The sequence below is a fragment of the Balaenoptera acutorostrata genome, chromosome 20, assembly GCF_949987535.1.
Source record: "Balaenoptera acutorostrata chromosome 20, mBalAcu1.1, whole genome shotgun sequence".
Taxonomy (NCBI): Eukaryota; Metazoa; Chordata; class Mammalia; order Artiodactyla; family Balaenopteridae; genus Balaenoptera; species Balaenoptera acutorostrata.
In genome coordinates this window covers 63,533,324-63,556,658 of record NC_080083.1, presented here as the reverse complement: position 1 = coordinate 63,556,658, position 23,335 = coordinate 63,533,324, and the positions used below count along the sequence as shown (strand labels likewise).

General features: G+C 49.9%; 1 protein-coding gene across 3 annotated transcripts in view; it reads right to left on the bottom strand.

Moving 5' to 3' along the window:
• The window catches only part of PRKCA (protein kinase C alpha), a 361,713-nt gene that overhangs the window by 90,077 nt on the left and 248,301 nt on the right, over positions 1–23,335 (bottom strand). For all 3 annotated transcript variants that reach the window (XM_057535967.1, XM_057535968.1, XM_057535969.1), the window contains exons 4-5: positions 17,998–18,109; positions 14,544–14,672 (exon numbers count right to left, since the gene is read on the bottom strand). In XM_057535967.1, coding sequence (XP_057391950.1) covers positions 14,544–14,672; positions 17,998–18,109 — 241 coding nt within the window. The remainder of the gene's footprint in view (positions 1–14,543; positions 14,673–17,997; positions 18,110–23,335) is intronic.

Here is a 23,335-nt window from a genome sequence, read left to right as displayed (position 1 = left end):
CCCACCCCCAGTTCACTGCTCTGAGATCATCTCCTCTGTCCTTTATTTTTCTACGACTTTCCACTTTTCATTAAACCTGGTACAAAAACACTGTGGTTTAACAGTTTCTTTGGGTCTTTATTGCGTTATGGAGGCCCCTATGTCATGTAACATTTACATTAAAGAAATGGGTTTGTTTTTCTCTTGTTAATTTGTCTTTCGTTACAGAGCCCCAGCCGAGAACCTGGAAGGGTAGAAAGAGAAAGATTTTTCTCCTCTCCTACAAGGTGTCAATTTCATTAATAGAAACATGGATAGCTGAATTTTGGGGGGTTTTTTTAATCTGAAAACTATGGGAAGTTTAAAACTGTATTTTAAGCACAAGTCTGTGCCTGACGAAACGTTCAGAACTTTGGACATATTAAAACCCCCATAATAACCCTACTTGGAATCCACAGTTTGTAGACGGGGAAGCTGAGACTGGGAGGGATTCAGGGGTACCTGGCACGGGTTACCAGCTAGTGGGGAGAGGGGGAATTCCAGCACGTTCTTAACCTCGATTCTGAACGGCCTCTGCCCACTTTTGTTATTGATCACTCTTTCGCCTCACTTGTTGTTTTCAGTCCTCTGTTATACGGTGCTTCATTTGCCTTAATCTTTTCCAGAAATTTTAGAAACTATAAATCTTGCTTTAATTCTATTGATGACCGTCTTAAAGATTCAGCCCCATTTAAAAAATTCTACATTTCTCTGACCGTCAAAGAGTAAAACAGGATCTTCTGCCCACCTCCCTCCCGTGTTTGAAGACTTGTGCGTGCTACGTTCTACTACCTCATCCCTCACGTATCACCACCCATCCCATTTTCCATCTTTGTTACCATAAAATTACCTAGACTTTGGGATTCCTAATCATTGTTATGATTTTTATATGATTTATAGCTTTTCATATTTTTCACATCAAGATGTCCAACCGTTTTAATGCTACTGCTTATCCTTATGTATTGTGACCTTCCCATTCCGGAACTTTAAATTTTACTTCCCCCTCATCTTGCAGTCCTCTTTAGCTGGGCTTTAAATAACTTGTTTTCAAGAGAAGCATGTGGGTGGTGTACCTTCTGAGCCCTCGCGTAGATGAGAATACGTGCTACGAACGACAGTTTGGCTGGGTGAGAAATCTGGGGGGAAAACTTTGATTCTCCAAACTCTTTAAGTGATGCTTCTTTCTCATTGTCCTTCATCCCGGAAATCATTCCTAAATATGGGAGGGGGGGGTCACAGGACCCCATGGAGATGACAGCTGTGGCCGCTGTCCCTCCCAGAAGGTAGGAACAAAATTCTGCACGTAGCTTTGGAGGCTCCCCTGACCCCCGAGAGCTGGGGTGCGGAAGGGCTGGGAGTGAGGCTGCAGGTGCGGCCACGGGTCTGAAGTCGAGCTCAACACTCCTCTACTACTCAGAGGTACTTCATACAGATCATCTGGAAAGACAGAATCAGACTAGGGGAAGATAATTCTGCGAAGAATTAGGATAAAGGGACTTGTAGAATTTCGGAGCTAAAATGAAGTGGTTTCTTGTCCCTCAGAAACAAAGAGCTGAGGGAAGCACAAGTCATCTTTGGGAATCAACAAACTCCAGGCTCTTTCAATACTGGATCAGAAGAGAGCTTTGCAAAGTCCCCTGAGAAGACAGAAGGTTCCCAGACGTGTAAGACTAGCCGGTGTCCAGCATGAATACATTCAAATAAGACAGAGAAAGCCGAGGTGCTGAGGCAAACACCAGGGATGCCTGCGAAAAGGCCCACAGAGAAGCGTCTAATTTAACCTCAAGGGCCTCTGGCCCCAGGAGCACAGCTGCCTCTGTCCCGAGATAAATGTTAAATCTCAGCCTGTTGCCATGAAACATTTACCCAGTTCCCTTGTTATAATTCCACGTTCACTTGGCAGTGTCCTGAGCCCCCTGACGTCTGTCTACTGGGAAAGAAGGCACCTCCCCAGGGGGTTTCTGCCGTTCACAGTCTATGGGACAGTGTTTCACACGGCGAATCAATAAAACGGGTTCATTACGAGTTGCCTTCTGGGTATCTTGACTACACTGGAGAGATTGCTCTGATCAAGTTGACAGACACATGGACAGTTTTCTTTCTCTGTAAATTAACTGGCATCCTGGTGTATTACTCAGTCAGGACTACCCTGGAATTGCTCTCCAGGGGCTGGGGCGGGGCTGCCTCTGGGTGAGCCGTGGAGCCTTAGGACGGAAGGCCAGAATCAGCAGCTACCCACCTCCCAACACCCGCTCCTGCCTTTAGACCCTGCTGCATTTCCACATGTGCATCTGTTTTGGGGGATGGAGGGCTCTGATTCTAATAACTCCCTGCCCCCCAACCCCATCCCAAACATACAGACATCGCTTTTTGTTTTTTTTTGGTTTATTTACTTATTTTTTATTTTCCCCCTGTTATTTTATTTTCCTGATTTTGCAATACACCTCCCTGGGTCTGTATATTTTGCCAACTGACTGTTTCAACCTCTTGTGTTGCTGACTGCACTAGAAATCAGAGAAAAGCCTTTCTCTGCCCTTGTCAAAACTTCAGCTGTTCAGTTTGACAGAGAAATTTTTCTCTATTGAAAAGTAATAAAAATTAAAATGTCGCAGGATCTAGAAACAGAGCAGTTTGACAAATCAACTGACATTTTCTTAAATTGTGTTTTACCATCTCAACATTGGACTTAAAAAAATTTTTTTTATTGGAGTAGAGTTGTTTTACAATGTTGTGTTAGTTTCTACTGTACAGCGAAGTCGAGTTCCCATGCTGTACGGCAGGTTCTTATTAGTTATCTATTTTATATATATATTAGTGTATCTATGTCAATCCCGATCTCCCAATTCATCCCACCCCCAACCCCTGCTTTGTTATAAGAAAATGGAATCTACTCCGAGACTAGAAACACCCAGGGCCGCAGTTTTCCAGCGTTACTGTGCATGAGAGTCACCCTGGAGAGCTCACTCACAAGCCGCGTGCGGGCTCCGCTCTTAGGGAACCGGATGCCGGCGTCTGGGGTGGGTGCGCCGGGCTGCGTACCGGGCAGCATCGGGCTTTGTGCACCTGGCGTGGAGGAGGGAGCTTCTGTCTAACAAAGGGACTGAGACGAAACCCATCAAACTGGGAGAACCCTGGCATCCCGCCTCCCAAATTTCCAATCCCAGAGCATCAAAGTACCGCAAAGAGAAAGAGCTACAGCAACACATCGGTAAGTGCAGGTGGCTAGAAGGAGAGAGGGGACGGTGTCATTCCTCGGCTCCCGCCTGGCACTAGAGAGAACTGTCCCATGTGCGTTTCTGGCTGCATAATTACCGTCTCCTCTGTGCCGCGCCTCTCCCGGGGCTGACAGAACATTTCTTTACTCAGAGGAACAAGGTGATGAGACCCAAGAGGAACTTGGTGGGAACCAGAACTTGGTCTGGGGACCCGTCTCCACGAAGGGAGGCTTAAGCTTGAGTAGCTAGAGGGGGAACGTGAGTAACCGGGGGGAGTGGAAGGTACCTCCTCGGCCGCCCCCCTCCACCTGATGACTTCCCCTCATCCGTGCTGAAAACAGACTGAGCTGAACTGAAAATAACCAAGGAGATTCAATTAAATTACATCAGGCCTGGCTCCCAGGCAGTTGCTAATAAAATCATAAGCATTCTAATCAGTGTGGCAGACAAAGACAAAAATGTTTACTGGTTCTCTCTTTTTTTTTTCCCCCCACACTGAAGTAGCCAAACCCTCAAGAGACAAGGCCCAATGAAACCAGCCTTCCTTCTATCACCTTTACGTGAGGTTACGAGCAGGACGTGCTCTTGCTGGCTCCGCTGAGGGAGCCCCATCTTCGGGGGGAGGCCTTTGCTGGGCTTCCCCACCAGGAATGCGATGGCTGAGCATCATGTGTGACACCCGCTTAGCCGGCGACAGTCCTGCACCTGTCGGTAGGAAAGGGTTCAACTGTCCCAGCCCGACAACTCTCCCCTACACTCCTGGTCACCGGAGATGGGCTCAGAGCTGATTCTCTCAGGGGGCGGACTCGTCAGGGGCTACTGGAGGCCTCGGGCCAACAGGGGATTGGTATTAGTATTTGCTTCTGGAAGACGACAGTCCTCAGAGAGAAAGACAACATAACAACAAGCCATTTCCCCTCGGCCCTCTATCTACTGCTCTACCACAGTCTTGGAATCTGAGAATACAAAGCTGAAGATAAACATTAATTAAACTTCCCATGTCAGGGCTAAGAGATTTTCACCTGAAAAAGCCTCTTATCACCTCAACCACAGTTTTAAAAGAATCTGGATGTTCTCATTACCTTTGGGATCTTTCTCCGACTGAGCCCATCTGTCAACACTTTAGACCTTCCCAAGGCGACCACGTGCATCGAACCTAATGTGAGACTAAATTAATTCCGAAAGAGGTAAGACTGGGGGCCAAGTATCTTGGATGTAAAACTTTTAATCTGGTGAAATAAGCAAGCTGTTCGTACACCACTGAGCCACCACTGACTCGACAAAACTGCCAGGTGGAGAGAGATTCAACGGGCAGGTATACAGTGTGGCAGGACCCTCAGGCCAGAGCCCGTGCACGGGGTGAAGATTCCGTTCCCCGTGAGGTCTTAGGAGGTGGGCATTTGAGATCTAAGTGCTCTGGCAAGGATGCAATGGGGAGGGGACTTGCCATCCGCAGCTAAACCACCACAGTTTACAAGCAGGAGGAAGAAGTCATGTCACTCTGAGCTTGGAGACCAGGGTGCTCTTGCCTTAAGGAAATGACACTGGCGACCCTTTGCCCCTCATCCTGGTCTTGCTGCTTCCCACAAGCACCCAGTGCACTCAGTATAGAAAGCTACGTTCAAATCACTGCACAGAGAGCCCTGCAGGAGGGACAATCCACAGGAAGACACACTGCTAGTTAGTACACATCTGACAGCTCTGCCACAGATGGGTCAGGATGAGGTACCACAGTCAGGATGTCAATAATGACACGTCCCTTGGAGAACATGCAACCTCTTTCTTGGCGGATGTGTGTCTCTCTGAAGGATCCCAAGAGTCACGTGGCTTTATGAATTCGGCTAAAACAGGATCATTTCCATGTGATCCAGATACAGGGCTAAAATGGGAAGAGTTGCTTTGGATTTGGGAGGTAGCAGCACAGTATAAAGCTGGGTCTTTTTTACGCTGTGCTCGCTGGGTTCTTCTAACATCATCAACATGTACTCAACACCCATCTCTTAGACACAGATTCAAGGCACTGGGTACAGGAGATAAGACGACGTCTCGGACCTCAAAGGGCTAATGGTCTGGTAGCAAGAGATCAGCATGCAGATAAACACATAACCACATAATAAATGTTAGAAAGGGCGTGGGGAGAAAGTGGTCCATTTTAGGCGGGGCACAAAATGGTAGGAGGGGCTTCATGAAGGGAACTGGGGCTGAGGGTTAAACAATACTCCTGATGGAGCAGGGTAAACAGCACAGGCAAAGGTGAGCAGGTGGGAACAAGCCTGCCCCCTGGGGAAACGGCACGTAGCTTTTCTTCACGATGCGAATGCGGAGTGCCAAGGTGCGGGGTGGGCGGAAGGGACCAGACTGCAGAGGCAGGCAAGGTACCGGCTGCTGAAGGGGTCACACAGACGTACGGCACCTGATATTTAGGAATGGCCAACCAAGGAAGAAGACAGAGTAGATAAATCCATGGAAAACACGCCAGTGGTCAGCTGGAAGCCCACGCATCTGAATGTGGCAGTGTGCAAGCACTCTACTGGGACAAGCAGGCTGCTAGGTGTGTTTAGCTCCAAGGCAGTTCCTGTTTTCTTTTGCAAAGGCTGTGCCTGGATGTTAAGCCCCGGCCAAGCTAGAGATGGGTCCTTCCAAGACTGAGAATTCGAGAGCAAGGGCGAGGCTGCGACGGCGAGGCAGGCGGAGAAAGGACGCGGCCGTCACGTCTGGCCCACTGCTGTGCGATCGGTCAGCACACATCTTGGCGGGTGTTCGTTTCCATCCTTCTTGCCCATTTCAGGTCTCCACTCTGCGGCAGGCAGGAGTTCGGCTGGGTTCCCTGCTGCCACTTTTATCGCTAGCCGTCATCTAAACCCTGGAAAATGGGGGTTCTGGGGGTCATGACGACAGTGCCAAGGGCCAGCTCAGGGTAGCCTCACCTGTTCACTGCAGGATGGAAACACGAAATGGCCAACACTGTGGCCACACGGTGTGGGCCTATCTGTAGTAAGGGGAGGGAGTTGTGACGGGCACACATCTCCCCTCGGCCAGAGCCAGGAGCCGGCAGGGTAAGGGGGTGGGAGGCGTGGGCCGGGGCACCAGGGTCAGGACGGCCTCCATTCAGCAGCCGGGTGGCCTGGGCAGGTCACACAAGCTCTCGCAGCCGGTGTCTGTGGGACAGAATGACGACGAGGATGAGAGCACTCTTCTGGAAGGGCCGTCGTGATAACAGATAGGAGAGCATCCAACCAAGGCTCGGAACATGGAAGGGGCTGAACAAGCGTTGGTTTCTCCTCTCATAGGACCCAGGCCCTCCGGCGACGCCCGCGGCCCCCGTGGTGTGCACCACGCCCCCCTTTCCCACAGCTGCTCCCCGCGTTCTGACCAGCTAGCTGGCTGTTAGCAACCCCGCCAGGAGCTCGGAGGGTGGTTCATCTGGGGCTTCCTTCCAGCCCACAGGGATGTCTACAGAGAGCATCTAAGTGCTGTACCCACTAGAACAGAAAGCTCCAACCTAACAGAGCTCAACTTTTTGGAGGTTTGGTTGATTTGAAAGTTTTCACTGATTAACATTCGCCACACAGGCTTTGTGTGTGCGTGTGTATTTCACACGTACTTCAGCGTTTTGTGTTTTGTTTTTGCTGAACCATTTGGAAGTAAGTTTCAGATGTCAGGGAAAATCGCCCCTAAACTATTTCAGCATCTCCCCCATAGCCACATTGCCATGACCACCCAGAAATGTCGTGAGGATGCAAAACCACTACCTAAAGGGTAGTCCAGATTCGGATTTCTGCCCTGCTCCCCAGACGTCCTTCAGAATTGTTATTTTCTTGGGCCACAGATTGCACTCGATTATCAGGTCTCTTTAGTTTCCTTTAGTCAAGAATAGTCCCCTTGACGGTTTTTGTTTTTCACAACACTAACATTTTTGAAAAGTCCCAGTCGGTTACCAAGCAGAATGTCCCAATATCTGGATTTGTTAGTTTTTTTTCCCTCATTAGATCCGGGTAATACAGTTTTGGCCCCAGTACTGGACAGGCGTATGACAGCGTGTGCTTTCTATTACATCCCGTCAGGAGCAGCTCCCTTTCGGTCTGTCACATTACGGAGCAGGCTGAGGATGATCGGGAAGATGCCACGTACCAAATGGGCGACATGGCTACACGGGAAACCATTTAGTCCAGGTAGCAGCATTCTGACTACATACCCTCGACGGGGCATCACCTGAGGCTTTATTTAAAATGGCAATAAGTTCTTGAGCTTTATGGAGTAGGCTTGCTCTTGGTACAGGTGTTGGTATACTGATTCCGAAACTGCTGCACGTAATGTGGGGCAGAGCAAACAAATGGGCATGTTGACATCATCGGGGACCAGGGGTCTTACTGAGGGAGGATGGAGAATCAGCGAGGACTGGGAAAGGTGGAGAACTCTGGTCCAGGATCAGAACCAGAGGCAGCAGTGGGAGGTCATCAGGTCAAAAAATCAGGTCAATCAGGTCAAAAAAAACCCTGGGGGCTTCCCTGGTGGCGCAGTGGTTGAGAGTCTGCCTGCCAGTGCAGGGGACACGGGTTCAAGCCCTGGTCTGGGAAGATCCCACATGCCGCGGAGCAACTGGGCCCGTGAGCCACAACTACTGAGCCTGCGCGTCTGGAGCCTGTGCTCCGCAACAAGAGAGGCCGCGATGGTGAGAGGCCCGCGCACCGCGATGAAGAGTGGCCCCCGCTTGCCACAACTAGAGAAAGCCCTCGCACAGAAACGAAGACCCAACACAGCCAAATAAATAAATAAATAATAATTAAAGGTGCTAATAATTTAAAAAAAAAAAAACCCTGCCTCTGTCTACTGGAAGAGCTTAGAGGCAGTAGCACCCCGGGAGCCCCAAGCACCCCCAGAACCCCGACTTTGGATTCTTATTATCATTCCCATTTTAAAAAAACTCCAGTGTTCCTCAGAGAAAGGAAGCTCCAGAAAGAAAGAAAGTACTGGGCTTCCCTGGTGGCGCAGTGGTTGAGAATCTGCCTGTCAATGCAGGGGACACGGGTTCGAGCCCTGGTCTGGGAAGATCCCACATGCCGCGGAGCAACTGGGCCCGTGAGCCACAATTACTGAGCCTGCGCGTCTGGAGCCTGTGCTCCGCAACAAGAGAGGCCGCGACAGTGAGAGGCCCGCGCACCGCGATGAAGAGTGGCCCCCGCTCGCCGCAACTGCAGAAAGCCCTCGCACAGAAACGAAGATCCAACACAGCCATAAATTAATTAATTAATTAATTTAAAAAAAAAAAAAGAAAGGAAGAAGTACTGAAAAAATGGATGGGTCATGTCAAGGGGACGCAGAGCCAGCATGAAGGGGCTCCCGCTGGCCATATTTTGAACAATTTGAACATTTTAAAAAGACACTAAAAAAGAAACTGTGAGCTCAAATTGCTACTTAAAAAAATTGTAGGGGGACATAAAGGGAAAGCTTTTCTTTCAGATGAATGCCAGCTACTGAACGTTGACGCAATTACAGAACTAGAAAATCACCATTTTGCAACCGTCAGTATAATAACTGATTAAGGCTCGTCCACGGCTGCCAAAACCATCGGACAAAAAGTTGCTGTCTCCATGTACAACACCCAGACCCCTCATTAATCATAAATTTAAAGAAGGTACCTTTGCAGTGGAGGGATCTGATGAAAATACCTTAACCAGGTGGTCAAAGGTAGCATCACCGATAATGGACAATCTGGATGTACCCGAGGGGAAGCAGCTGCCTGCTATCCCTCTCTATCCCAAAGCAAAGGACCAGCCACAGCAGCTGCGACACCTTTTGTGCTGTTGAGCTGGATCTGATTCCCACAGCCAAGCTTTTATTTGATAGAAATGACCTCCAACTACTACCTTTTCCGTTCTGCAGGCGGCTTGGTCCAACTGCTCCTTGCTGGCAGCCCCAAACAGGTTACTATACTCCACAGGCCTTCCTGCCGGGGGGAAGAGCATCCAAACAAAGCTTCCAGGTGACCAGTGGGCTGCCTGCCACGCCTCCTTTCCCGGAATCGACAAAGAAAGTCGAGGGTCACAGTGAACCTCGGGGTCATGCCTGGGGTTCAGGGTGTGAGGGTGACGCTCTGTCCTTGTGGAAACACAGCCACCGGAACTGTAAATGCTCCTGCTTGACAAAGAAGTATTCAACTGGGAGCTACTACCCCGTGACTCCTAAGACCCGTGCAGTCTGTAAGCTGTGATGACTGTAGCCCTAACGCCTTGAAAATGGAGAGAAGTTTCCCCCCAGCTTTCCCCACGGCGCACTCAAAATCCCTGAAATCCTGGACTGGGTCGAGCTTCCTGAACACACCAAGCACTTCGGCGGCCCGGCCTCTTTCCTTGAAGTGTCCGCTCCCCACCTGTGCTCCTGGCTCTACCGTCACTACCACCTGCAGCTTCCTCGGTGCAGACGGGGCACTGCCCCCAGGCGCCCTCCACGCTGACGCTGACGGGCACCGGGCGCTGTCATTCTTTTCCACATCCTAAGTCCCCCTGGAGACCACACATTCCATGATAGGGACTATGTCTTCCTTATCTTAGCATCCCCAGGGCCTCGCAGAGAGCCTGACACACAGCTTATAAATGGATAACAAACAGTCGGATCAAAGAATGAATGATTATTATGCAAGGCTGAGTCTCACTGCCTCGACTCCATCCCAATGACGCTATTAAAAGGTGGAAGAACACACACAGGGACTAGTATTCTCTAAGCCAACAACAGCATGAGGGCAAAGTCCCGACACAGAGCTAGAAGAGAGACAGAGGACGCAATCTGTAGGCTGCCGGGACCTGCAGGAAGTGCCCCCCAACCCAGGAACTCCACCTCCATAACTTAACAACCCAAAGTATTTGAGAAAATCAGACTCTTCTGCAGAATAATCTATTTGGGGAAGAGATGTGTTCCTGAAACAGCTGTAAAGCATACGATATTTTTCCCATTTACTTACAACATTAAATTGAAAATTCGTTCCCACGAGGGATTATTTTTCTTTACCACTCCTCCAAACCAGATAAAAGGTACACAAGAATGTAGGAAACCTATTAAAATCGCATACTGAACGAAAAAATAAAAATGACACTGTTCAGATAACATCAGCACCACTGCCCAAAGGCAAAAAATAAAAATATACCACGAAAGCACAGGCCTTTCCCAGAAATACTGTACCAATCTCGAAAGGAAACTGATCTCTGATTTCAAAAGGGTGATTTCCATCCCAGGAGTCCGTTGGGAATTTCTATTTTACTTTGGGAATTATTTTCAATTTGAGTGATTCTGCACAGGTCAAATGGAAATGGAGCTAATCTAACAATTAACACAGGTACTTAGGGTTTAAGTGCATTTTCCAAGAAATCACTTGCATTGGTATCATAAGCTCTGCTCGTTACGGTTTATTGTTTATATCTGTGTTCCCGTTAAGGCCAGCTAATTCTGCTACCCCACCTCGGCCATCAGCTGCGGGTCTCTTCCCTCTGGCCTCTCAAACACCTACAGTCCTGCAGCCTCTTCCTCCGCGGGGTCTTTCCCTCCCCCCCCCGTACGCCCCAGAACCTCCCCAGTCACAGTTATGTGACCGTCTGGCACCCACATAACTGAGCACTTAATTATACGTGGCCTTGGCTTGTTCTTTAATTCCTCCACATGTTACACTTTTCTCCCCTGGTCCTACGTCCCACGTTTAGACCTTCTGTCACCTCAAAGAAGCTGTGGGGTGCTGAGTGTGGGTTTAGAAACTATTTATGGGTTTGCTATTTATCCAGAGGAGACTCTTTAATTAGTAAGAGAGACCTGGGAGACTGACAGCATTTGGGTGCAGGGGTCAGACTTGGGCTCAGGCCGCCGCCCTTCACTTTCTGCCTCGTAACTCGGAGCAATTTCCTTCCCCCCTCTTAGCTCCTTTGCTCATCTTGAACATGAGGGCAAGAACAGTACGCTGTGGTATAGTTTATGAGGGGTCAGTGAAACAATGGCTATGAAAGCACTCAGCATGGGGAAAGGTCCAGTCCTGTGGACAGTAGTACGTACACGGGAAGGACTCGGTCAATGGCAGCTGTTGTTACGGAAACCGTCTGTCAAGACACACACACACAAGTGCCAGATCCGCTGGGTGAGGAGTGGTACAGGCAGGTGATGCAGGAGGGGTGGCAGGTACCGCTAGGGAGGGGCTCTGGCTGGTGTTCCTTGCTGGCCTTTTCTACTGGAATAAGGAAGCCTGAGGTCTTCTCTCTGACTCTTAAAAACTATTTCTAGTGACTAACATAGGTACCTATTGTTCACAAATTTATTGGGTATTATTTAAAAATGTGACTACATTGATGCCTAAAGTGTGGTTATGTAAGGATGTGATTATCAGGGGCTGCTGGGTGAAAGGTGCAGGGAACTCTGTGTTACTTTTGTGACTTTTTTTGTACCATAAGCTCTACTCATTATGGTTTATTGTTTATATTTCTGTTCTCCTTGAAGCCAGGCTAATTCTGATTCTGAAAATCTAAAATTACTCAAAGTCTTAAGGAAATGATTACTACCAGGTTATTTCCTTTATTTTGGATGTCTATATTTAGGACTGAATTTCCTGCACACAAATAACTACTGTATTTTTAAGTTAGATTTGCTGTGGACTGAATGTTTGTGCCCCCAAGTTTGTATGTGGAAGCCCTAACCCCCTACGGTGATGGTACAGGAGGTGGGGCCTTGGGAGGGGATGAGGTCATGAGGGTGAGGCCCTCAGGATGGGATCAGTGCCCTTAGGAGACACCACTGAGTTTGCTTCCTTCCTCCCTCTTCCCACTCCCAGACTCTCTCTCTCTCAAGTGAAGACACAGCCAGAAGGCAGCCCTTGCAAGCCAGGAGGAGATTTCTCTCCAGAAACCAAACTGGTGGCACCTTGATCTTGAACTTCCCGGCCTCCAGAACCAAGAGAAATTCAGTCCGTGGTATTTATTATAGTAGCCTGAACTAAGACAAGATTCCAGTTCCTACTGGTACTGTCATTAAAATATCTCTACTTCTATCAGTTGAATATGTAACCATTAAAGTGACCATCTGTGTGACTTTGGGCAAGTTATTTAATTTCTTTGTGCCTTGGTTTCTTCATCTATACGGATAACAAATTTCCGCACAGGTTTAAATAAGTTAATTATGTAAAGTGCTTCGAAGGTGGCCCTTTTGTGGGAAGTGCTCAGTCACTGTGAGCTGCCGTTGCTGCTGTTATGGAAGTATTGCTGAATTCATAGTCCTAAAGCAGAGCTATGTCTCTGCACAAACGTGTAGACTCATTCTCAAGAGACATAACCTAGATTGCAGCCATAGGTTACACTGGTTGGCTTTCATGCATGAAAAGTCTCGAACTCAGGGAGGGTGTCTTCCCCTAAGACGATTCCACAGTTGTGAGTCAAGTCCAACTCTTGGCAATGCTGGAGTGATCAGCACAGGAGTCCCAGGAGGATACGCCTGGCTGTCCCCTGCAAGGTGGGTCTTTCTCGCGTACCGTGTGCCGCCCCAGCCAGCGCACCTGTGCCCCTCTGTGCAGTTCACACCTGCAAGGCTCCTGAGGCTCCCAGAAGAGCCTGGCACACTCAGGCAGCGCCACACGCAGAAGGCACGGGCCGGGCTAGCACGCACAGTCTGTTTTGTACTCAGCAGCACAAGGAGTGCGGGCTGAACGCTGGAGTCCCTGCCAGGCAGCCCAGCCCTCAGGGAGCCGTGACCCTCCCGGCTGAGCTCTGACCCTCCCCTGTGTGTCCACATCGCCGTGGCCGTGGGCCGCCGTAAAGCCAGGGCGAAGCACTGCCCCGTTCAGCCAGCAGGCGTTCTGCTGCAACCCCTCACCACTTGCTCAGTCTCTGTTTTATGGCAGTTTTCTCTGAAACTGCACGCTCCCTGCCCCCAGGATGGGACTTTGACAATGAGGGAGCCTTGGTAAAAAAGAGAGAGAAGTAAGCGTGGGGCTGCGACGGTGCAGACCCGCTTGTGGCCCCGCTGCAGCATCCGTCCCATCAAAGGGAACGCAGGCGAGAACCGCAGCCCCAAGCGCAAGGGGGCAGGCAGGACGGTTTTGAGAAAATCAAGGAACTTCTCTGAAACACAAAGGCGCCAGGGGTCCCGTGTCTATGATGGGGGTTTTATGCACGATCCCATTCTGACCATTAGCCGTGTGTGGTTCGTTTCATCAGGTTACCCAGCCGCAAAGCGTGTGGACCCTCTCCTTGCAACACCTCAAAACCCTGTCTGATGCTCCCTGAATGCCTACCTGACAGGACAGCACTGGGTAGAAAACTGGACTGTTCTCCAAAGACAAAAAATGTGAGGGTGTTCCCCAAAGTGAGCTTTCTCTGGTCTCCCCCCCCCCACCCCCGCTTTCTCCTTAAACAGACCCTGCGAGTCTTTTATTCCTATAACATCTTCTGTCACTTACGATAAAATTAAGTCAGTTTTTCCACGTTTAAATACAAATGGGAACACAGTACGTTTGCTGATCTGATGAGAATAAATGTCCTGGTCCAGGAGAAGGGAGCGTGCAGCGCGGGTGGTACCCGAGAGGCCTCCAGAGCAAGGACGCGACGCTGCCGCCTGAGACTTAAACCGTACTCAGCACAGAGCGCATCACCGTGAGGACCCTCGGCTGAGTGTGGATTTGGTGGGAAACCAAAGGAAAAGCTGTGCTGTGACAGTGCGCGCCCCGACATGGCCCCGAGGAGGGGCGCCTGGCCTGGGGACATGGAATTCTGGTGCCTCAGCCGTCTTGTCTGTGAGGCGCAGGTGGTGTGATGGTTAGAAGCACAGGGTCTGGAGTCCTCACTTACTCTGTGACACTGCAGGGTTCCCATTTCTCTGTGCCTCGGTTTCCTCTTCTGGAAAATGAGGCTAATGATCTAGTAGTTGTGAGAAGCAGATAATCTGTGTGGATTTCTCAGCACCGCACCCAACTCAGAGGAGGTGTAAATACCCGAGGCAGCTGCTGTTACCATCACGGCGGGCCCGTCAGGTCATCACAGCCCGACACCCTTAAACACCTGGATCTTCCATCGCCTGCCCTCGCCCGGGTTCCACCTTCACCAGTGGCATCTTGCTTAGTGGCTTCTGGTGTGCCCATCACCAGGGGGACAATCCGCTGGCCCTGCTGGCAGGACACTTCATCCACATGGCCGTGGTGACCCTGACTGACGCCGAGCGTTTGGGGATTCGGGAGGCATGTTCACGAGACCCCGTGGCTCTGCGTCCGAGCAGCCTGGGGCTCGGCCTGCCCCTGATCCGAAGCCCACAGAGCAGCACACGCCTCACACCCATCCGAGATCGCCTTACCTGTGACGTGGAGCTTTTCCTCGGTGACCTCGGCCTTCAGGTAGATCCGGCCCCTCTTCTCCGTGTGGTCCATCCCGCAGAGGCTGGGGACGTTTATCACGCACTGCTTGTGCACGTTCATATCACAGGCTGTGAGTCAAGAAAGCAAAGGGTGAGGCTGGGCGTGTGGCCTGGAAGCATCCCTCCCTCGGTGTTTTGGCTGCATGAACAGAAGTGAAAATGAGCCACCCTCTAACTCGATACTCTGCTATAATGCTTTTGGTGACATAAAGAACTGTTAGCAGATGTCCCTTACAGCACAGGCTTCATGTGAGTGACAATATCCTTAAAATACTCGATCCATATTTGTCCAGTCTTAACTGAAGCAAGACACCCCCCTGTCTTCTGTGAATGCTTCCAATATATAACAGCATACAAAATTCACATAGGTAAGTGTATGTATAGCGCAGACTAATTACTATTTTATGTACACAGAGGCAAATAACATGCACATTTTAAACAGAGGATTCTTTCTGCCAAAGAATTTCTTATGCCTTTCTGAGAATTTGCAGGGTTGAGTAAAGGAAATTCAGAAAATGTTCCTTTCCTCAATAAACTCTGTATTTCCAAGGAGGCTTAAGTGCATTGCTTTTGTTTGCTGTTGTTGTTTTTAAAAGAACCTGTGCTTGATATTTTAAACCTGTCTTCAGATATTTAAGTATTATTCTAAGTAAAACAAATACACGCCTGGCATAAGCCATTTCTCACCAGCTGACACTACGTGGGCGAGACAGGGGGAGGATTAAAGAAAGGTCAGTCTTACTGTAATGGACTAAAGGGACCCTGAAGAGAGTCCGGGGCACTGAGCACAGACAGAAGACTCTGCGTAGGTGTTTCAGCTCTACCGGCCCTGTACCTTCAGGCTTCCAGAAGGAGGGGTGGCCCCTGGAACGCCTGTGAATCCTCCAGGGGATGCTACAAGGCTCTTCCGAGCCTTCATGCCCCTTTCACTTTCGGTGGTTAATTTTAACGTGGTGAACTAAATAGCAAGAAGCATCACAAACAATGGATCTCAGCTACGATTATTAAACACCGAAAGCAGGAAAAGGGATACAACGAGGGAAGAACAATTAATGTGGATTCATTCCCAAAGGGAACCGTTCAAAATCATGTACCTTGATTCGGCCAATACAAAGCCTCTTGAAAAGCTGTGCTATGACCCGCATTGACCAAATCACGTGTTCAAGTACTTGGGCAGAACGTGCAACTTAAGGGAATAAAATGCCAGAGCCTCTGGAAAGGACGTGGACCTCGGGGAGGGCGTGGGAGGCGAAAGGGCCCTGGGCTGTATCTTTGTCTCGGCGCTGCCGTCCGCGGCTTGTATCGTACATCCTGGGAAGCTCATTTGCTTTCCAACTCCCTTTCCTACTCCGCAAACTAAGAGGCCTGCACGAGTGGCTGCTGACGTTCTTTCCACCGAGCAGAAATGTCTACAGCATCATAACCTACTGTGTGTAAGGGCAGAGGAAGAGGCTTCTTCTCCGCACAAGTGGCTCTGGCTGGGGGGTGGTCTGGGTCCTGGCACCCATCTGCGTATTTTCCTGCACCCCCCAGGAAGAAGCACAGGCAGCAGCCCCAGAAACCCTAGGACTCCAAGGCAAAGGGCTTAAAACAGAACACACTGGTTTAGGTCAGGGGTTTTCAAAACGTTTACTAACAGAACCCATTTTACAACCAAAATGTTAATAAGCAGGATCCTAATCTACAAACCAGATGAGTGTTATTTCATTAGCATACACTTGGTTAATAAATTCAAATCTATACCATTTATTTACTATAAAGACATTCCTGGATAACCAAGAAAGGCCTCTGATGCAAACAAAACTTTGCACCCAGCCGTGAGGGATGCCGGGTGAAGACTCAGTTCAGCCTGAGCGATGCATTTCTTTCTGTCTTGTGTTAAAGCTGGACAGCATCCCCAAACCCTGGTTCACCCAGAAGAGGGCGGGCAGCTGGTACCCTTCTTTAAGGGCACCCTTCGCGACCCCGGCTGACTCTGCGGTGGACGTAGCAGGAGAAACGGGAGGGCCCCTTCTGCCGACTGAGCGAAGCTGGGGACATCCGTCGGCAAGGTCACCTTCAACTCGTCAAGGCTGAGTGCCTAACACAGCTGAGGATTCACTTTTGTTCCAAGTTTTAAAATAATTAAAAGTGTATTTACAAGTGCACTTAGAATCCACACTTGCAGAGCCTCTGAAAACGGTGTCTTTGGAATCCTAGCGTTTCCCGAAATGCAGGAAGCCACTGGCCTTGCCAATCATGAAGCTTCCATGAAGCTCTCATATTCTACAGCGTGGGAAGGTGAAGCAGCCCTGCGTTCTGAGAAGCCATCCGTCTACTCCATAAAGTTCACAGAGCTTGATGTTTATGTGCAGTTGGCCCTTGAGTGACACGGGTTTGAACTGCACAGGTCCACTCAGACACGATTTCTTTCCAACAACTCCACAGCTGCTTGCCCCAAACCACACCCCCATATTCGCTGACTGTGGGCGCTGAGCGTCTGCGGAGGGTCCTGGAACCGACCCCCCTCGGATCCCGAGGGAAGACGACATACTTATGTCTTTGCTCCGTGTCGGGACACACAGATGAGGCTCGGGCCCTAAGAGCCGCCACTAACGAATGACACATCTTATATTCCCTGACCCTTCCCCTTCTACTAGAAAAAACCGGCTCAGTAAGTACCTTTTCATGTCCTAAGAATAAAATTTTATTGAAACAAATAAATAGCCTGGGGAATCTCATTACATGACAGTAATCAAAGCAGAGAGTTTCCACAGAAAGAAAGAGATGTTTTTCTTTCCTCCTGGTGTTTGGTGGAGATACACACAGAGCAGAAAGCGGAAGGGGAGAGGACGGATGTCTTCCGGGATTTCATCTCTAACTGGCCTGGTAGGAATCTGATCTGTCCAGAAACACACAGGGCAAGTGAACTTCAAAAGTAAGATGCCCTCCCCGTTTTCATTTTTGCTGCGGTTTCAGCGCTATGGAGAGCCTACTGGAGTTTTCCACAGTCCACCCACTAATTAGAGACCCGGGAAGATAAGGAGTACGAATGCTCAGCTCATCTTGAAGCCGAACCAAATGTGGAATCTGGAGGTGGGGACACGTGGCATTTGTTGTGGGGTTTGACGGGCCTGCGTGCGACAGCGATTGAAGATCTCTACCACGGAAGACCGGGGCAGCACCGACTCCATTAAATCGGGTGCTTTTGGGGTGAGGGTTCATAAGTAGGCAGTTAAGTAGTTTAATAAACCAGAACTTCGAGAGCGGAGAGATTCTCTACTTCTTCAGTAGAGTCCACATCTGAACGAATTCTACTGACGGGCTGAAAAGTCACTACATCTTGAAGGGCCCTGTCAACCCCGGACGCACCTGCAGAGCCTCGCCATCTACTAGGAAAAGAAAACTTACTTACTGTCACACTTCATCCCTTGATGGATAAGTCCGTACAGCAGTGACCCGCAGTGATCGCAGAAGGTGGGGCTTCCGTAAGTGTGGATCTTGAACTTGTGCTTGCTCCTGGGGTCCTGAGGGGAGAGGCAGCACACTGCTCATCAGTCACGGGGAGACCTCGCCTGGGGGCTAGGCCCGGCTCAGGCCCGCCCCTCCCGTCCCCACAGCAAGGCTCCAGGCGCCAGACTGTGTGTGCACCGCTGTCTGAGGTCACCCGATGGGCGGGGGCGCCTTTGCCGCACCGTGTTTTAAGAGGCTGCCCGTTCCGGGCTGGGCACTGGATGCCCACGTTCCCTCTCTTTCCGGGGTGTAATCCGCACACAGCGGGGTTTCTCCTAAAGCTACCGCTTCTGGACCCAGAGCCGTCAAGGTGCCCGAGGGCACGCAGAGCGGTTCAGACACCGCGGTCTTGCCGCATCCCCAGGGCCCAGCGTGGGCTGTAGCAGGCACAAAATCAGGGTGTATCTGTGAAGCTGAGCTGAGTGACCCTGGAGCCGTTCAGCAGACTTTGGGCCATTTCCTTTTGGGCGAGGTTTCCAGGAATATACTCTAAGACCAGATATGCACCCAAACCCACAGGGACGTCTTCCTGCTTCTGCACCATTTCCAAAGCATCATATGCATTTGCAGAGGGAAACTTCAGTGTAATCAGATGAACACTGGAAATGCCTGGAAGCCCCCTCCCCTAGCCCCCGTGGCAATTCATCTCCTCTAGCGCCACGCAGATTACTGAAGGGACAACTAGGCAGCCTTTTTCCAAGTAGTGTTTTGTTCCTCAACCTACAGATAGATTATAGACAAGGAAGAAAAAATCACACCTAGCACACAGTAGTAATGACAGAGCAGGGGCTCTGGGGTCACACTGCCTGTGCTCAAATCCCAGTTCCGTTCCTTCCCAGAGGCATGACCTTGGGCAAATTACTCATCCTTTCTGCCCCATCTACACACCGAGAAATTAACAGGACTTGTCTTACGTGGTTGATATAAAGACAAAACAAGTCAATCTCAGTGAGGTGCTGAGAAGGGAAAACCCACATAAAGCAGTAGCCCCTCTGCTTCCTGCACCTCTGTTTATAAATACGTAAAGTCGAGCACTGAGCTGAAAGATCAACGCATCCTATTTGAGCTGTAAAACAATTTCATCCTCAACATGCCACATCAGAACCCTTCCTCATTCAATTCCTCCTCCCAAACCATTCTCTGTGGCCTGAGCAGGTGCCACTGTCTGAATGAAGGAAGATGACAGGGGAGCAGGGTTACGGGGAGGAGAGATCACGAGCTCCACTACAGACAAGGGAAGCCTGGGGTGTCCCTGAGGTGTCCTTTAGTCTGGGGCTTCTCCAATGCAAAGGTACTCAAAGAAAGATATTCTTGGCTTCTGACTTCCTAAGAGCCTGGGTGCTGGTGATGTGAGGGAATTCCAAAGGTGATCTTGACTTCATAAGATAACTGACCTTTTGGTTGACATTGGAACCTAAAATCTAAGACACATACCGACCAATGAATTATTTTGACTACTTTTTAAAGATAGAAATTGAAAAATTCTGGAATATTTTAATCATGCAGATTAAAATAGTATAAAGAATAGTAAGCCAAACGCTCATGTAAACTTGATAAATGTTAGCATTTCCTCCGATCTGTCACTGTATTAATACAATGTATTAATCACTGTAATAATAATAATTACTATTATCACCCTCATTCTACAGAGATGCTAGCGCTCTTCGAAGTCCTGTGGCCGGTGAACATCAGAGATGGGATCTGACCAGCAGCTGAGACTCTAACACTGGTTCCCATCCGAGAGCTTTCAGAAATCCACCCAGAATGAGGCTCTGCCTCCTAACACCTTTTGAAAATCTTTTTATATCTGCAACACAATTTTTTTTTGAAATGAGACCACCACCTGTTTCTTGTAAATAAAGTTTTACGGAACACAGCCGTGCTCATTCATTTATGTATTTCCTGTGGCTACAGTGGCAGAATTGAGTGACAGAACCTGCATGGCCCACAAAGGCTAAAATACTAACTGGCCCTTACAGAAACAGTCGGCCAATCTCTGCTCTAGGACCGTGGTTCCCAAAGTATCGTCCCTACACGGCACCAGCATCACCTGAAACCTGTCAGACAGGAAATCATTTGGCGCTTCCCCAGACCAACTGAATCAAACTCTGCAGAGGAGGCCTCAACACGCCCTGCAGGTGAGCCTGACGTTGGCAGGTGCACGAAGGCGGGGAACCACTGCTTTAGAAGGTTCCTCCACAAATATTTAGTAAGTGCTTATTGGGTGCCAGGTGCCTACATGTGTAAATGATCGACACAGGTCACTGGTTTACTTTGGAAATGTCTCCTGGGGTGAGAAAAATCCACACCTTCCTTGGGAGGTGACTTTTCCAGCCAGTAGCAGCTGTGAACGTGGTCTGAAGTGTGGGCTTAGCCTTCCACCAATTTCCCCAATATTCCAGGATGCTGGGCAAAATGTCAAGGGCACAGGTTGGTGTCAGTACCAATTAAAAGTTCCCAATGCGGATAGTAAAGGTCGTGTCCTACCACGTGGAGGGCAAAGAGGAGGCCAGGGGGAAGGACAGCCTGTTCTCCCTGCAGAAGGACAGCATCAACCGTCGGCGTGAAATAAATCCGGCGTGGCAGCTCCCACACAGCCCCCGGAGCCTGGGCGCACCAGGCGGTCCCAGGGCAGCTGTCCTGCCAGTTGGCTGTCACATTGATCTCTGTTGACGTGGCACACGGGGAACTTGCTTCACTTCTCAGGAGGATCTAAGGCTTACTCATCCAAGCCCATGTGGCATCTTCAGGCTCTCGCCTTCGGAGGTGCAGGAAGAGAGCTGCCCCCTCCTGGATGTGGCTGGAGGAGGACCAGGTTCTTGGCGTCTTTACACCCTAAAACTGTGCCAAGGACGGTGCCTACGGTAACAATGACAATAACAACACAAGCACACCACCTGCTTGTGGACCATCCCTGTGTGCGGGAGCTTTACGAAAACCAACATCTCTCCTATAGAAAGAGCCTTTACCAGAATTCTGGAGACCTGTGTTCTGACTCCGCCTTGACACAAACTCAGCAGCCTTGGAAAAGTCATGCCATTTATTTACAAAGCAGAAATAAACCCAGTCTGCCAATGTCCTAGCCGGGGGGTGAGGGTGAGGGAACATATGAGAAGGGGCTTTGCAACCTGAAAAATCCCTGGATGAAGGCAAGAGAAGATTACTTCCAACAATAACATAATCGTCATAAACTCCAAGGTGTCAAAGGTTTCCCAGCAATACTTCAGGGACCTGGGCTCGCAAGGGGAGGAAGGAGAAAGCTAACGGGCTCCGGTGCCCACAGGCGGCTGGAGGCGAGGCCAGGTTGACAAGAAGGCACAGGACTCTGTCTGTGGCCCTGAGTCCTTCCCCTCCGCCCTGGACTCGCCCTCCAGGGCAGCGCCTGTGAGACAACCTGCCCGGGCATCACGGCGAGGGGCTGCGACCACCTCCTGCAGCGCAGAAGTGAACTCAGGAGCACGGATGCTCTTCCTGGTCTGATCTCACCTTGTCTGACAAGAGAAACCAGTGTTAGCTGAAGGGCTGTGACTTAATGGAGATTTGCAGAGAGCAACTGCTCTAAAAATCAAACTTCCCGGATCTCTGATTTTCCATCAATAGCCAGTAACTTCTTTGGGCCCCAACTTCCTCATCTGGACCCCGAGGGTGTTGGTTGGATCGGGACCTTTCCTGTGGGATTTTGGGGAGCCCGACAGACGTGGGATGAGGATGGGAGAGGGAGGCTGCTGCGAAAAGAAAAATTTGAAAACGACTGGACTAGATGATCTCTGATCCTGTCTTGCTTTAAAAAAGAAAACAACCAACTTTTCATCTTTTATTTTGAAATCATCGAAGACTCACAAGAATTTGCAAGCAAAGTACAGACCGTCCCCACGCACCCCTCACCACCCTGCTTCCCCCACTGACAACATCTTACACGAGCGACCGCGGTACGTCAGCAAAGCCGGGACACGGACACTGCTGCAGAGACATGAATTAAACGACAGGCCTGAGAGTTTCACCAGGTCTTATGTGCATAATTCCAATGCATGTACTTTTACTGTACAACTTACGAATTAAATACTCTGTTTACTGAATAAGGAATACAGTAATATTTGCTGGGTAAATACCATTAAGTCAAGCAGGACACATTAAGTTAAAAGTGTATCTGTTGTTGGTTCATCAAATATGTAACCCACTGGATCTCAAGGGATGGGGTCCTGGGAGAATGAGTCTCAAGACTGATCTGAAAAGTAGAATCAGATTGCTTTGCTCTAAGCATAGGAAGCATGTGCTGTTTCTACAACGTTCTGATCAGTTTTTCAAAACAAAAGCATTTCGAGGCACAGGCCGACTGAGGGATCCCCCGAAGTGCAGGACCAGCCACGGGGCCTGGGACAGTGAAAGGTGTGTCAGCCATGGCTTCCAGGTGATGCTGGTCACCCGGATGGAAAGATAGGACCCCAAGGCCGGAGCTGTGTCCCGCGGGCTCCAAGATGGGCTTCCTGACAGCTGCTGAGTGAATCACATGAACAGTGCCTGCTGTGGCGTCCCCAAGAGGCTCCGTGTGGCCAGGGAGGTGTGCGCAGAGGAGCTGAGCCTTAGGTGCCCGAGTGCCACTCGCCCTCGGGTAGTGAGAAGCAGCGTTTGATGGACGGGACCCGAGGGGTCTTTCTGACATCTATAAACCTCGACGTCCAACCCTTCCACTGGGGAAGCCCCAGGTAGCACCCCTGCCCCTCTCACCTTGTCTTGGGTGTTCCCTACTCCTGGTCTAACCATCTTCTGCCAACACCCCATCTGCCGAAACACCTAAAAAAGCAACAGCGAAGGTTGCTTCGTCCTGCCAGGAAGCCGCTCCAGATGCCGGGAGCAGGCACGCTTGCTTTCTTTCCTCTGGCCTTCCAGAGTGTTCTATTTCTTTTACCTGCCACTCATGCAGACAGTTACTCCTCTACCTTCCTCCCCCTCCATCCTCTCATCATTCATCACCAGCCCCCCAGCCCCCGCTGGAGGACAGACGCTGAGGGCTTTAAAGAGATTTCCTAAAGCACACTGCTGAATTTGCAGCTCGACCAGAACCAAGGCTGGCAAGTAAGTTTTCACGTTATCTCTGGGCTTCCTGGAAACCAAAGCAAGGAGGGAAAAGAAACAAACATGATATTAGGTTCCTCCAGGACCGCAAAGCCACCTGGATGCAGAAACCTGCCTTAGCGTCGTCTAAAGGCATTTTGTCTCATACGTGGTGAACCTCCCATACA